This window comes from Culex pipiens, chromosome 3 (genome assembly GCF_016801865.2).
Source record: "Culex pipiens pallens isolate TS chromosome 3, TS_CPP_V2, whole genome shotgun sequence".
In the NCBI taxonomy this organism is placed as follows: Eukaryota; Metazoa; Arthropoda; class Insecta; order Diptera; family Culicidae; genus Culex; species Culex pipiens.
In genome coordinates this window covers 164,847,801-164,864,343 of record NC_068939.1, presented here as the reverse complement: position 1 = coordinate 164,864,343, position 16,543 = coordinate 164,847,801, and the positions used below count along the sequence as shown (strand labels likewise).

The 16,543-nt window shown below is 33.3% G+C and overlaps 1 protein-coding gene across 2 annotated transcripts in view; it reads right to left on the bottom strand.

The window, feature by feature from the left end:
• LOC120419504 (vertebrate ancient opsin-like) overlaps window positions 1–3,165 on the bottom strand; it is a 55,742-nt gene extending 52,577 nt beyond the window's left edge. For both annotated transcript variants that reach the window (XM_039582206.2, XM_039582211.2), the window contains exon 1: window positions 2,758–3,165. In XM_039582206.2, the coding sequence (XP_039438140.1) occupies window positions 2,758–3,081 (324 nt within the window). In that variant the 5' untranslated portion in view covers window positions 3,082–3,165. The remainder of the gene's footprint in view (window positions 1–2,757) is intronic.
• Window positions 3,166–16,543: the final 13,378 nt, after the last annotated feature.

The window sequence follows — 16,543 nt, the reverse complement described above, 5'->3', positions numbered from 1 at the left end:
AAGATGGTGTCCAGTATGGCGGCTGAAAACCCAACATTACAAGTTCAATTAACAAATCAAATTTAACTACTTTGGAGTTGGTGGTAGTATAATGTTGGATTATTTATACAGAAATGTAACAGGCAAGTAACAGCTCACTTGTAAACAGGAAAAATTGGCACCTTCTTTGAAATCGTGCCATGACTCTGTAATCGAATGCGTTCGTTCAAGTTATGTGAAAGTGTTTGGCTGCTATGAGGACCACCTGCTGGTAACGTTTTGCCTTGCTCACTTTACTGGAGCAGTTCTCTATGGAATCGGTATTTTTTCTTTAATTTTAATTTTTGTATTTTTTAATCCGGCTGAAACTTTTTTGGTGCCTTCGGTATGCTCAAAGAAGCCATTTTGCATCATTCGTTTGTCCATATCATTTTCCATACAAATTTGATATGTGAAAATTCAAAAATCTGTATCTTTTGAAGGAATTTTTTAATCGATTTGGTGTCTTCGGCAAAGTTGTAGGTATGGATATGGACTACACTGAAAAAAAATGACACACGGTAAAAAAAAAATTGTTGATTTTTAATTTCATTTTTTGTCACTAAAATTTGATTCGCAAAAAAACACTATTTTTATATTTTTTTATTTTGTGATATGTTTTAGAGGACATAAAATGCCAACTTTTCTGAAATTTCCAGAATGGGCAAAAAAGTTTTGACCGAGTTATGATTTTTTTAATCAATACTGATTTTTTCAAAAAATCGAAATATTGGTCGCAAAAGTATTTCAACTTCATTTTTCGATGTAAAATCGAATTTTCAATCAAAAAGTACTTAAGTGAATTTTTGATAAAGTGCACCGTTTTCAAGTTAAAGCCATTTTTAGGTAACTTTTTTGAAAATAGTCACAGTGTTTCATTTTTCAAAATTAGTGCCCATGTTTGCCCACCTTCGAAAAAAATATTTTTGAAAAGCTGAGAAAACTCTCTATATTTTGCTTTAATGAACTTTGTTGATACGACCCTTAGTTGCTGAGATACAGTATGGCCCATAAAAAAATGCGACATTGTTATTAGGTGAATATCGGGACTATTTTTACTATTTATGATGCATGCAGCATGTGTACATGTTAAATAGGTTCAAAACAAATAATAAATGCATTCAAAACCATTCCCTTAGCATAAAGTAAGTTACAGCCCATTGAAATTTATAATTTTCCAATTTGCTCCACGCCCAGGCCATATAAAGAAAAACATACTTTTTCATGTTGGTCGATCTGGATAGCCAATTATGGTATTTTTATGGACTAAAAAGTAAACAGCCTTCAAGGTTACTGTTTTTGAGAGCTGTAAGAATTAGTTCCACTGAATTTTACGCTTTCTTTTTACCAGTTATAGCAAAATAGTGAACTTTTCGAAAATATGCCGATTCTAAAAATGCATCAATTTTTGGGTTTTTTTTGAGCCTGCAATGTTTCAACGAAAAAAACAAATGCCACTAATGATGGTAATTGATACTAACAGATGCACTAATGTGACTTTTAACAATATAGAGCTGCTAGGCACGCTTTTGAGCCATACTGTATTGCCATGCAAAAGTAAAAAAAAACAGGAAAATTGATGTTTTCTAAGTCTCACCCAAAAAACCCACCATTTTCTAATGTCGATATCTCAGCAATTAATGGTCCAATTTACAATGTTAAAATATGAAACATTCGTGAAATTTTCCGATCTTTTCGAAAAAAATATTTTAATTTTAAAATCAAGACTAACATTTTAAACGGGCCAAACTTTCAATATTACGCCCGTTTAAAATGTTAGTCTTGATTTTAAATTTTTGAAAATATTTTTTTCGAAAAGATCGGAAAATTTTCATATTTTAACATTGTAAATCGGACCATTAATTGCTGAGATATCGACATTAGAAAATGGTGGGTTTTTTGGGTGAGACTTAGAAAACAACAATTTTCTTGTTTTTAAACCTTTGCATGGCAATATCTCAGCAACTATGGGTCGTATCAACAAAGTTTAATAAAGCAAAATATAGAGAATTTTTTCAGCTTTTCAAAAATATTTTTTTCAAAGGTGGGCAATCATGGGCACTTATTTAAAAAAATAAAAAACTGCGACTAAAAAAAGTTGAAAAATTTTTGCGACCGATATTTCGATTTTTTTAAAAATTCAGTATTGGTTCAAAAAATCATAACTCGGTAAAAGATTTTTTGCCCATTCTGGAAATTTCAGAAAAGTTGGCATTTTATGTCCTCTAAAACATATCAAAAAATAAAAAAAATTAAAAATAGTGTTTTTTTTGCAAATCAAGTTTTAGTGACAAAAAGTGAAATTAAAAATCACCAAATTTTTTTTTTACCGTGTATAATTTTTTTTCAGTGTAGTTCATATCCATACCTACAACTTTGCCCAAGACACCAAATCGATCAAAAAATTCCTTCAAAAGATACAGATTTTTGAATTTTCATATATCATTTTTGTATGGACAGCTGCCAAATTTGTATGGAAAATTAAATGGACAAACTAATGATGCAAAATGGCTTCTTTGGGCATACCGAAAGCACCAAAAAAGTTTCAGCCGGATTAAAAAATACAAAAAAAAAATCGAATGACCGAAATCTCAGAGAATTGCTCACTGAGGAAATATAAAATCTATAAAATCACACGAAAAATGAGCTTCCAAGCTCGACCCCTAGGAATCACCCATTGTGATTTCTGCTATTTATTTTAATAAAGTAAATACAAAATTTCGTAACAACAACGCTCACCTGCACCTCCTTGCACATGAGTGCTATCACAAACAGGTTCAGGAAGAACCCGAAAAATCCGATGAAAAAGAGCACGACGGCGGTGGCGACGTACGCCCACGGGGGCATCAGGTCCCCCGGTGGCCACTGGTCTGGTCCCGGGACGATCGTCGTTGTCGTTCCCGTGGCCACGATGATGACCGGCATGAGGAACCCGCCGACATTGTGGCCGCTGACGTTGCTCGGGGAGGTGGCGGACGTCGCCGCTGAGCTAGTGCCGGTCGGGCTGCTGCCCGTGGGACTCGCGGTCGTCACGGCGGTCGCCACGCCCAGGTTGGCCAACATTACTCCGACGGGGTGGAGCGGTGGACAAGGTGGTGGGGCATTTTCGGCAGGCTGCTTCCATTGGCCATTGACTAGTGTTGCACCATAAGCGGTTTTGGAAGTTGTGTCCCTTAGCTAATCAATTGAGTCTGAAATTGAAGGTTGGAAAAGGTAACAACAATTAGCTAAACTGAGATTTCGATGTTCTTCTTCTAAATAATTGTAGTCAGTCAAAGAATTTATAATTTCATCAGGAGAGTAATCAGCTAGAATTAATCCAAACCAACAAATGCAGCAATTAGTTCCACCTGATACTAATTGAATTTCAAAACCAGAAAAAAACGCAATTACAAATTCTCTCAGTTGTCTGGCAATTTGCAGTGCCAACGTGCTTTGAAACTGCAAGTAACCAACAAACTTTTCAGCTTCACTCCTTGACGTCAAGCGAAAAGTTTTGCATTCAAGCACGATAACTGGGTTACGAGCTTAAGGTTTCAATCAACTTTTTGCAACTTTTACGTAATCTCACCCGAAGCAACTCGCCCAAACGAAGGTGCGATTGCAATCAATTAATGGTTATCCCAAACTTGACACCGGATTTGCTTTTTCCACGAAAATCTGGCAGACGTCAAGCGACAAATCGTCTAGCAAACACTAATCTGATGCCATTGGCATGTGGGGGGTATTACTTTTGTGACATCCCGTCGATTGGCCGTCACATTTTCACTTGTCCAAAATGTAACGATTGGAGAGGATTACAGTTCTGGCAATCCTGAGTGGGGGAAAGAGACAAACATTACTCTGAATTTAAAAAAAAAGTTGATTAAAAGTCAAATTTGCATTTTTATATATGATACTAAAAAAGCTTAACAATATTCTTAAACAAAAAATGAGCAAAATTTTAAAAATAAATTCTCAGATTTCAAAAAAGGGTTCAATTAACAACAATTTTCATCTACTCGGGGTACTAGTAATATGGCACAGCTACTAATCTGAACAAAAAATGGTCTACCAATCGGGCGTAATGGAATCGATATAAGCCTTCTTTATCATTTCTCTGGGACCCGATGCGAACAGCTGAGATTGTCAATTCTGATAGGGCAGTTTCGAATGGAACGCGCTGGAACCTAAAGGGAAAAGGGATGGAGTGTGTCATTCAACTTTATGGTTCTAATCTACTTGGGAACGCTATGACGTCCAGGTTATTGAATCAATGAACAATTCATATTAAATTGGAAAATCTGGTGAATTAGCTGAAGAATTTAATTCCCAATTTCGATCATTCAAAACATGAAAAGAGCTCCCACCCACAAACATAAAATAAAATAAGCAGCCAAAGGTGGGCGCAGCACATTGAGTAAGTTGATATTATACACCCATGATGAGAAGTGAAACGGCTGCCGATCCCGATGATGCTATGAGACGCGGGTTCGATTCCCGCCTTATCCACTGAGCTTCTATCGGATGGTGAAGTAAAACGTCGGTCCCGGTTTCTCCTGTCTCGTCAGAGGCGCTGGAGCAGAAATCCCACGTTAGAGGAAGGCCATGCCCCGGGGGGCGTAGTGCCAATAGTTTCGTTTTCGAGAAGTGAAACTAATTAATCAGAAAGTTCACCAATTTGCCTAGCTCCAGGCGCGTGTTGTTTGCAAACTGTGCGCCTCATCTGTTCTAAAAGAAATACGTGGGTAGCGTTGGTCACAGACAACCAGACGTGAAGTGCTTTGTGGCATAATATTTTTTTATTAAATACTTGGCTTTGAAACAACTTATGAAATTATAGCAATAACGTGAAAACAGTTTCAGTGATCGATCTGAAGATTTGATTGTCGATTCCAATACCAGAACTAGGCCGGTGACCAAAATTTGAGCTATATCCATATTTCTATAGGGGTCAAAACATGTTTTTTTTTTGTGAAAATTTCAGCGAAATTTGTGCCTTTTTGAATTGATAATACTGATCTCAGAACGAAAATTTGTTCTACAATGTCATCAAATCTGCTCCGAGATCGTTCAATATTCCACCAGGATCATTTTTTGACCATTTAACATTAATTTCAAATTTTTAAAATCAAGCTTCACTTATGAAAAGATCTATAAATAGATAGATAGATATTGCATATTTAAGACCAAATCAGAAATTTCGCATAAGGGCAATTATCTACGAAACCAGTCTTTTTTTATATTTAACTTTTTTATTTTTTTATACGGATAAAACTGGTGCCTTCGGTATGCCCAAAGAAGCCATATTGCAGCATTAGTTTGTCCATATAATTTTCCATACAATTTTGGCAGCTGTCCATACAAAAATGATGTATGAAAATTCAAAAATCTGTATCTTTTGAAGGAATGTTTTGATCGATTTGGTGTCTTCGGCAAAGTTGTAGGTATGGATAAGGACTACACTGAAAAAAATAAGGATACACGGTAAAATTTTTTTTGGTGATTTAAATTTAATTTTCTGTAACTAAAACTTGATTTGCAAAAAAAACACTATTTTTTTGTGGTATGATTTAGGGGACATCAAATGCCAACTTTTCAGAAATGTCCAGAATATGCAAACATTTTTGACCGAGCTAGAATTTTCGAATCAATATTGATTTTATCAAAAAATCGAAATATTGGTCGCAAAAAAAATTCAACTTTGTTTTTCGATGTAAAATCGAACATTCAATATTACGCAATAATTCTACAAAATGTGACTATTTCAAAAAAGTTACATAAAAAAAAGCTATAACTTGAAAACGGTGCACTTTATCAAAAATTTCACTTCAGTACTTTTTGATTGCAAATTTGAGTATTTCCCTTCTCTCTGATAGAAGTCTCCATATAATTCTATGGGTCATTAGGGTGTCAAGAAAAATTTAAAATTTTCGAAAATCTCTAGAGGCTCGATTTGTTAGGCAATAATAAGTAATTGTGCCAATTTTGATCCAAATCGATTAAGGTTTAAGGGTCGCTTTTTATCGTTGAAGATAATATGGGGAAAATTGCAAAAAAGGAATGGGGAAAAAAACATCGCATCAGGATTATGAAACCAGGTAGCGCAGGTCCCGCCCAAAACTGTCCCAGTGTGAGATTCTTCTAGGAAATTTAATTTCCTACAACTTTGTCCAAGGGTGCAAGAAGATCCGACCCGGGCAGACGGTAATAACAAAATTCATGCCATTTCGATAACAAATACTGTTAAAACAACAAAAAGTGTTTTGGAATCTTCTTGAAAAATCCATTTTTGCATAAGAGTTTAATAAAAGTTTATACTATCATATCAAAATTTGTTATTTGTCTGATATTGGTTGAAAGCCAAAACAACTATGGAATAACATTTTTTGTTATGGAAGAATGTCTCCAACTGTTATTGGGATGATCGGATTAGTTGTTAAAATAACAAAAAATAATAACAAAGATTTGTTCGAAGAATAACTCAAAATGTTATTAGTCTGTTATTACAATAACAATCCAATAAAAAAAAAATCATAACGGCGAATAACAAATCTTGTTATAAATAACATAAAATAATATTGGCCTAGTATTTTCAAATATCAAAAATGTTATTCCCAAGTTATTTCCGTCTGCTCGGGGAGTTGATCCTGATGAGTTATTAGCAATGCGATGAAAATAAATTTGCTTATATACTTGAAAGTACAGTCCAGACTCGATCATCCAAAGGCCTTGGCAAAATTTCACTTCGGATAATCAAAACTTCGGATAATCGAATCACGAATGTTTTTTTTTCGTTGTCCTATTTTTGATTGTTGAGCTTTAATATGACCCTCTAACTACTTTTAAATGATTTAGAATTTTTAAATCCAAGATGGTGGCCAAAATGGCGATGATGAAATATTGAATAAATATATTTTTTTAATTTTACAGACATTCAATCATTCAAATTTAACTAAAATGGGGTCGCAGAACTAGAATTTGATAATTAAAATAAGAAAAATTAAAAATACGAAATTTTTTTTTTGTTCGTGATTCGAGTATCCGAAGTTTTATACAAACCTTTGGATGATCGAACTTCGGATAATCGAAACTTCGGATAATCGAGGCTTCGGATAATCGAGTCGGACTGTATATTAGGGGTATATAGGAAGCATATGAGAAAAAACTTTATGGGTAATTCTCCGCCAACTCACACAGCAGTTGCCCCGACCCCTCTTCGATTTGCGTGAAACTTTGTCCTAAGGGGTAACTTTTGTCCCTGATCACGAATCCGAGGTCCGTTTTTTGATATCTCGTGACGGAGGGGCGGTACGACCCCTTCCATTTTTGAACATGTGAAAAAAGAGGTGTTTTTCAATAATTTGCAACCTGAAACGGTGATGAGATAGAAATTTGGTGTCAAAGGGACTTTTATGTAAAATTAGACGCCCGATTTGATGTCGTATTCAGAATTCCGAAAAAACGTATTTTTCATCGAAAAAAACACTAAAAAAGTTTTAAAAAGTCTCCCTTTTTCCGTTACTCGACTGTAAATTTTTTTTGAACATGTCATTTTATGGGAAATTTAATGTACTTTTCGAATCTACATTGGCCCAGAAGGGTCATTTTTTCATTTAGAACAAAAATTTTCATTTTAAAATTTCGTGTTTTTTCTAACTTTGCAGGGTTATTTTTTAGAGTGTAACAATATTCTACAAAGTTGTAGAGCAGACAATTACAAAAATTTTAATATATAGACATAAGGGGTTTGCTTGGAAACATCACGAGTTATCGCGATTTTACGAAAAAAAGTTTTGAAAAAGTTGGTCGTCATCGATCATGGCCGTTCATGGTCACCCGCGACAGACACGGACGACAAAACAAAGAGAAACGCAAAAAGTAACTTTTTCAAAACTTTTTTTCGTAAAATCGCGATAACTCGTGATGTTTTCAAGCAAACCCCTTATGTCTATATATCAACATTTTTGTAATTGTCTGCTCTACAACTTTGTAGAACATTGTTACACTCTAAAAAATAACCCTGCAAAGTTAGAAAAAACACGAAATTTTAAAATGAAAAATTTTGTTCTAAATGAAAAAATGACCCTTCTGGGCCAATGTAGATTCGAGAAGTATATTAAATTCCCAATAAAATGACATGTTCCAAAATTTTTTTACAGTCGAGTAACGGAAAATGGGAGAATTTTTAAAAAAAATTTAGTGTTTTTTTCGGTGAAAAATACGTTTTTTCGGAATTCTGAGTACGCCATCAAATCGGGCGTCTAATTTTACATAAAAGTCCCTTTGACACCAAATTTCTATCTCACCACCGTTTCAGGCTGCAAATTATTGAAAAACACCTCTTTTTTCGCATGTTCAAAAATGGAAGGGGTCGTACCGCCCCTCCGTCACGAGATATCAAAAAACGGACCTCGGATTCGTGATCAGGGACAAAAGTTACCCCTTAGGACAAAGTTTCACGCAAATCGAAGAGGGGTCGGGGCAACTTTTCCCGATTTCGTGTGAGTTGGTAGAGAATTACCCTTATACTAAAAAAGTCACCAAAAATCAGGACCAACTCGAATCGTCTTGCACCCTTCGGCAAAGTTGAAGGGAATTGAATTGAAAACACTTGGTCAAATTTGGGCGAGACCTGCGCCACCTGCCGGCAATGTTCTGAAACGATGTTTTTCCTCATACATTTTTGCGGTTTTCCCCATATAAACTTCAACGATAAAAAGCGACCCTTAAACCTGAACCGATTTGGCTCAAAATTGACACACAAAAATGTCGATTTATTATTGCAAAAAAATAATTATTCAAAAAACTTCGAAATTTCGATTGCAATCAGCTGAAAACAATTGAAAATGCGATTCCCTCCGTTTCTAATCAATTTTAGCATCTTTAAGTTCTTTAACAATATTTCTATTTCAGTAAATTTTCAATTTACAGCACCGCAAAAACTTTCAAAAATATTTGTACTATATAAACAAACGCCTCCCTCACTCTTTTAATATTTACGTCTGATTGTCTGTGCACTGCTGTCAGCAAGGTTGATCAAATGGTGCGCTAGTGTGCGTACGCGAAACGTCATGAAGCTCTATTGAATAGAGAGCATAATAGAGCTATCTAAGGCCGATCTCACGAACACTTGCACACCATTTGTTTTGCTGGCGGGTACAAAATTTAACCTCAATCTTTTTCGTGTACGTATACGCAATACATGCGCACGTAGATAACTCTATTGAAAACAACACTATGAAAGGTAAAGAAATGTACGTTTCGATGGAAGACCTTTTTTTAGGTTGCGTTCCGCCATATTAGAACGAAATGGAATGTGTTAAAGATCTTCGAAAAAAGGATCAAATCCGGAAATTCAATTTAATGTATGACTGAACAATTTTGCTTGCAAAGGACATCGTTTTTTATAGTCCATTAGGCATTTCCAAAGCTTTTTTACAGTCAATAATATTCAAACGCGACTCAAAGTGGTTCGATATTAAAAATTCCTAAGCAAACAGCACAAATACTTTGGTTAGCAAACAAAGAACGATTGACTTCCATTCCAAAATATTGTTGAAATACAAAATACCTTGGAAAACTTGTGAGCATGCATCTTTTCCCAAGATGAAATCGAATAACTCACCAGTTTTTTTTCTTCTCCCCCCTTCCCAAAGGCGTAACACACTTTGCTGTCAGGGGAAATAGTCGAAAACATGCTAGTAGTACTGCTTGACGAACAACACAAAAGACGGCAAATATGCCCAGAAAGCACAGGCAAAACCACACGAAAGGACACGCTGGTGTATGCATAAAAGAAATTGGTCTTTTTCTGGGATTTGTCGAAAGGATCGAGAGAGAGGGTGAGAAAAAAAAATGGTTTTCACTTAAAGGGGGAGCTACTGCTTGTCAGTATCGGGGCTTTAAGATAAATAAACATCATTCTTTTAAACGTAGTATTAACTGTTTGATTGACTTAGCTTTAGAAAACAAAACGAACCTAAGAAACATAGTTTGATGATGAAATAAGGCCTGCTAGGTCGGCTGACAGTTTTGCACTTGCATAACTGCAATTTGCAGGTTTTTTTTTCCTTTCAATCACTCAAACTATGTCACTGATGGAAGTAAACATAAGCAGTGCAGTGTATTCTTTTCAAAGAATTCATTTAATATTTCTTTCAAAATTTTGTCTCATCTTCTAATTTATTGCTTTTCTATCCAACGAAAATCTCTTTGAAATAGTCCCCCCTCCCCCCACCCACGTCAGTTTTTTTCATCAAAATTCAAAACGACTTTGCGATTTTTTACTATGAAATAATCTTAAATATTCTGGAACATATCCTATAACTTTCGGTCCTCTCTTATTTGATTTTGATATAGTTTCAAAGATTCCAGTAAGGTATGAAGGTAAGTTGTTAAATGACAAATGATAAATTGTAAAAATTGTAAATATATTAAATGCTACACTTCCACGCATCCTTCCTCCCCTGTAGATTCTCCGAAATCTGATCCCTTCTCAGAATCCTCTCTGCGGTAAACATAACGTAGTAGGGCTGGCCGCTTTAGTTTTTGTAATACTTACGGCATCATCCATACATAAAAAATAAATAAAAAATAAATGATTATGGTAGAACAAGGGCCCTGATAGAAGAAACTCAAGGTATGGTCAAATTTACTAGCAATTCAAATAACAGCTAATGACAGCAAATATCATGAGAATTGTTTTTTGGAACTTGGGGAGTGAGATTGGGTCATACAAAAATGCTGAAATTTGTATGACTCAATCTCACCCCCAAGCCCAATGTCGCTCCTGATGACGGTATGCAAAAATTTTGAACATGTCAAGATAAAAAAATGTTGTTCTTTTTCGCAAAATGAATTTTTTTCTATATAAAAAAACTAAAATAAATTAGTAAAGAACTGTTCAAAACTAATTAAAAATCTGACAATGATTTAAAAATGCCAAAAAACAATCAATGATTATTCGATGAAAACTCTTGAACTTTGATTCCAAGGAACTGCTCATTTATGAAACAAACAAATCCTCAAAAAAAATGATAATTATTCTTGGAAAAGTAAATTTTGGGTCAATTAGCTCAGGTTGAAACTTAATTTCAAATTTCAAGCAAGATTATTTAAATTCCAAAACAAAATGTATCACAAAATGCTTTAAACATCGTTACAGTCATGGTACTATCGAAAAGTTGCAAAATATCAATGCATTTATGAAAAGATTTTTCTCCCGGATGTTTTATGTTCTGTATTAATATGTTGTCCAAAAATAATTATTTTCAAAGAATTTTGAAAAGTTTTTATTTATTGAAAATTTTTTAATAAGCCTTTTACAATATATTCTCAATCAGTCAAAATCGAAAGTTTTTTTCGACAAACCCTCATTTTTAGGAAAAATTATAAAGGTTCTCAGATGACTTTCACAATATTTTGGAAAAATAGTTTTGCAGGTCGTTTTTTATGTAACTTGATTTTTGACGTAAAATGAACTAATAAAACGAAATGTGAACATATTTTTTCAAACCTTTATCAAAGTTATGTTCACTATGTCATCTGAGAACCGACTCCTTGCCGACTCCATCAAATAAACCCTGAAAAAAAAGGCTATTGTCATTCTGACGATCAAAAATGCAAAATTTGAGCCAGAAAGGTTGGGCAGCCCTGGCCTGAAACATTTTTGATCCTGCAAATAAAGTAATTCAAAGAGCTGCAGATGTTTAAAAGAATGCAAAAACTAATTTTTTTTGAAGACATGATTTTCTGAAACTGCTTATGTTTGAGAAAGTATAAAACTCCTATTTGAGAATTTAATAGAAATTCAATTCTTTAAACATATTTGCAAAAATATGTAACATATTTGCGCCTGAACAGTGAACATTTTATTAAAATTTGTTCCAATATGGTATAACATAAAAATAATGATGAGTAAGAATAGTAAGTAATTTTTCTCATAAGGATAAGAATGCAGTTAATAATATTTTGTGATTTCATAAAGAAGTTTTGGAGAGTTGAATTATTTTTGAAACAGATTGGTTTTATTTATTTCTGTGAGCTTGTTTGCAAAAAAAAATGTTTTATTTGCTAAAAAAAATACAAAAAACAGTTCAGTAAAAAATGTTTTGGTGATTTTTGGAATAATTTTAAACATGAATAGGGTTTTTCCTTTCAAAAAATAATAAATGGATCATAAAAATGTTGCATACTTAAATACCTTTTTGTTAATAATTTTGGAAAACTAATGATTTACATAATTTATAAATATGAAATCCAAAGTTATAATATTGATGCGTTTCTATTAATTTGATCAAAATTATAAGGGGTAATGAAAATTAGCCAAATGAAGAAATGCACTGGAAATGTTTGAGAATCACTGCATTATTCAATTGCATATTTCATTTTTACAGTATTTTTGAAACCATCGAAAAATCACTAATTTTTGGGAAATTAATCTGTCAATCATGCACTTAAACTCAAAAGTTTGGACTTTTGATCTACTAGTTAATTTGATTAAAATAATTATTTAAAAAAAAAACTATTTTAAAAAATGAAAAAACTCACAACACATTGCAAAACGAAACAAAAATTCAAAAATAACATTTCCATAAACTCGCAGATGTTTTGTAAACTTTTAACAGAAGCATTACTCTATAATCATGTGTGAACCTTTTTTTGTCGAGCCATAATACCGCTGCGTCCAATTAAAGGAATATTGTGGTCTGGTCTGAATCTTTTGGTGTTTTGTATCAATATTGTGACAATTTGGCCTAAAATTTACAAATAAATTTTAGCGAAGTTCAAGTTAATTTACTTTCAGACCAAATCAACAGTGTTTTTTTCTACATATTTATTGAGTTAAATAAACTTACTACAAATTTATTATTTTCAGATTAAGGAACAAGTAAAAATTGATCAAATTATTTTAAAATTTATCAAAATTGGCCAATCCAACATTTAATTATGTCTTCTGGAACTTGCACAAATGGCTAGGTGCTCATTATTCATATTAAGTGAATACTTATTCACAAATTCGCAGCACATTTAAATTATATGCAAAGCATGGAAAAGCATGTCTCGTAAAAGATAGCAGTGCTTAAAATTAAGATTAGTTATTGTAGCACATTCTCCCACTCTCTTATTAATTTCAAAAAAACTTTGCAGCACTCCACCCTCCCTTCGAAATTCTCTTTGGCAACCTCTTTCAGGCGTTGAACATTTTGCTTTGGTGGCCATAAATTTTGTGTTTATTTTTTCCAAGTTTGTGTGTTCACTGCGTGCTGTAGATGGGCTGAAAAGTTTTCGGAATTTTATCATGCTTCTTTTTTTGATGCCAACAAATGGTAAACAAATACTGATATTTTGTATTTAAAATTAAATTTGCTGCTTTTTTATGAATATTTAATTTTTTTCCGTTTTTTAAATTAAAGAAATTTGCATTTACTTTCAAGTTTTCACTTTATATAAAAGGGTAAATTTTGCAAAATAGTATTTTTTCTGACAAATCACATTCATGCTGGGATAAGAATATTCAATCCCAAATTGAGTTGCATCACACAACGTATCAGGACATAATCAAAACCGGAATAATGTGGGACCGTAAAGGGCAAAATGTCAATTTGATCACAACTGATTGAAAAAGTCGTAAAAAAAATGAAATTAAATTTCCACCCACCACAATCTTACATTTCTCCGCCGAAGGCATTCGAGCTTGATTAAGTCGATGCCGAATCTGTCCTTTTGGGCACAATACCGTAATCGAATTGCCGGCTCGAATGACTACCTGCGGGCGGAATTGTGCTGAGAAATTCATAGCTTCGTTAAAAATTGCGCCCTGCGTCGGAGCGGAAAGGAGCGGAAATCAAAGTAGACCCCATATCCGTTGCATTCAATCGCAGCGGCCATCTTGGATCCTGCGTTTAATCGGAGCGAAGAAAAGGCTAGAATATCGAGCTGATTGCTCATTGCCGGGGTTGATTTTGCGGAAATTATCAGAGCAAACAAACTTCAAAAGAAGCCTGCTTTCATGAGTCTATTTCGCAGGAAGTTGGATTGTTTCGAAGCTACATTACAAGTTGAAAATGAAATTGCTTTACTGTGGAATTAAATCAGCAGTTTTTAGGAACTCGGGATTTCTTTCAACAGCAACTGAAATCATAACAATACACGATTGATTAAATTGCGTGTTCTCATTCATTTTTAAAATTCTAAGTAAACAGCAAACAAACCCGTAAACAGCACATTCAAAACCATTTGTTTTTAATTGGTGTCAATGTTAATCGCATTTATTAATTGTTTGAGCAGTTCTCAATTTCATTTATATGTTTTATTTTATCTGGCTTAAATTTTGTGGGGAACTTCCTTGTGACCAGGCTAAGTGATTTTTCACGCTCAAAAATTGCAAATTTCAGGGGGACCCTTATTTCAAAACACCAACTTTCACGGAAATGTCACGGAAAGTGAAAAGTGTTATTCAGTGTAAACATGGTGACCATGAACGGCCATGATCAACGACGACCAACATTTTCAAAACTTTTTTACGTAGATCGCGATAACTCGTGATGAATATTAGCAAACCCCTTATGATTATAAATCATTTTTTTTTGTAATTGTCTGCTCTACAACTTTGTAGAACATTGTTGCACTCTAAAAAATTACCCTTCAAAGTTGAAAAAACACGAAATTTTAAAATGAAAACTTTGTTCTAAATGAAAAAATGACCCTCCTGGGTTAATGTAGATTCGAAAAGTACATTAAATTTCCCTTAAAATAGCATGTTCCAAATTTTATTACAGTCGAGTAGAGGAAAATGGCAGAGTTTTAAAAACTTTTTTAGTGTTTTTATCGATGAAAAAAACGTTTTTTTCTGAATTTTGAGTACGCCATCAAATCGGGCGTCCAATTTTACATAAAAGTCCCTTGGACACCAAATTCCTATCTCATCACCGTATCAGGCTGCAAATTATTGAAAAACACCTCTTTTTTCGCATGATAAAAAATGAAAGGGGTCGTACCGCCCCTCCGTCACGAGATATCAAAAGACGGACCTCGGATTCGTGATCAGGGACAAAAGTTACCCTTAGGACAAAGTTTCACGCAAATCGAAGAGGGGTCGGAGCATTTCCTTCAAAGTTGGCCCGATAAATCAGGGGGCTGAATTTTTTTAAGCTTCTAAATTTTGTTTTCATCATATTTTACATTTTTTTAAAACTAATTATTGCAAAACAACTGAATTAGTGTAAAATGCATTTTAAAACACTTTTTCCATGCAAATGCTGAAATTATGGCTTGTTATTTCAATATTTATATTTTTTGAGCATAGCACATGTTGGCCAACATTAATTTTACATTGCTGCCTTTTTTTTCGAAAAAACGTGATTTTTGAAAAACGTGTGGAAAAAAAAATGAATAAGATGTAAAAATTTAATTTGCAATCAAAAAGTTTTTTGCATAGACTTTGAAATCGGGCACCGTTTTTGCATTGCATTTACTAAAAATTGAATTTTCTTTTTTTTTCAACCTGTTAAAGTCATAGCCAAGCTTGAACATCTCCGAAAAAATGTTTTTTCGAAGAGAACATGTTTTCAAAACTCTCAAATTAACCCTAACATTCGATATGGTCGAAAATAAATGTTCATGGGACTTTTCGAATGTTAGGAATGATTTGAAATTTTTGATAATAATTATTTTTCCTGAGAAGTCTTGAATTGCTAACCTAGAACTTTGCCGAAGACAGCAAACCGATCAGGAAATTTGTTCTCAACAGATACACAGCAAAATAAGTTGATTTTTGGAATGTTGAAAATGTGGTAGGTTGAATATTACCTCTTTTTTGAGTAATATTACATAAAAAAATGTGTTAAAATGTGAACTTGATGAATATTCATCAAAAACTGATGAAAATTCATCATTTTCAAATGTAAAAATAATCATTTTTTTGACACTGACATTTTTTTCATCATTTCCTGACATACAAACAGTTAATTACTAAAAAAAATTGCTCATTTTTCGGAGAATCACTCACCTAGTGATTAAAAAGTCGGAAAGGATCGGAAAATTTTACATATATTTTGTTATTGGACCTGTCATCTTTTGAAAAATGAGGTCTAATTGAAAAATAATTGAATGATCTTTAGAAAAAACATAATTTTATCAATTTACTAACTAACGATTTTTAAAAAGTTCAAAAGCAAAGAAAATACGGACAATTTTCAAAGCTATTCAAAAAAACAGAAATTCAGTGATGGACAAAGATGAAAAATCTTATCAAGAATTCAAAGTACGAAAATATTACCTTAAATTAGGCTTCTTATGTATTTCTCTTGAGAAATGATGCATTAGCACTATTCAATTGCAAATTCTATTTTAAATAATAACTGAACACAAATTATGTTTGTTTTTATTTCCAAAAACTATTTAAAAAAAAAATTGTACACTAAAACATATCGAGAAATTAAGGAATATGAATTTTTAACTTGATTTTTTTTATGAAAAAAAAAATATTCAGTAATTGGCAGACAAAATTTATGTTTACCCATGTCCTGTATACTCCTTTCAA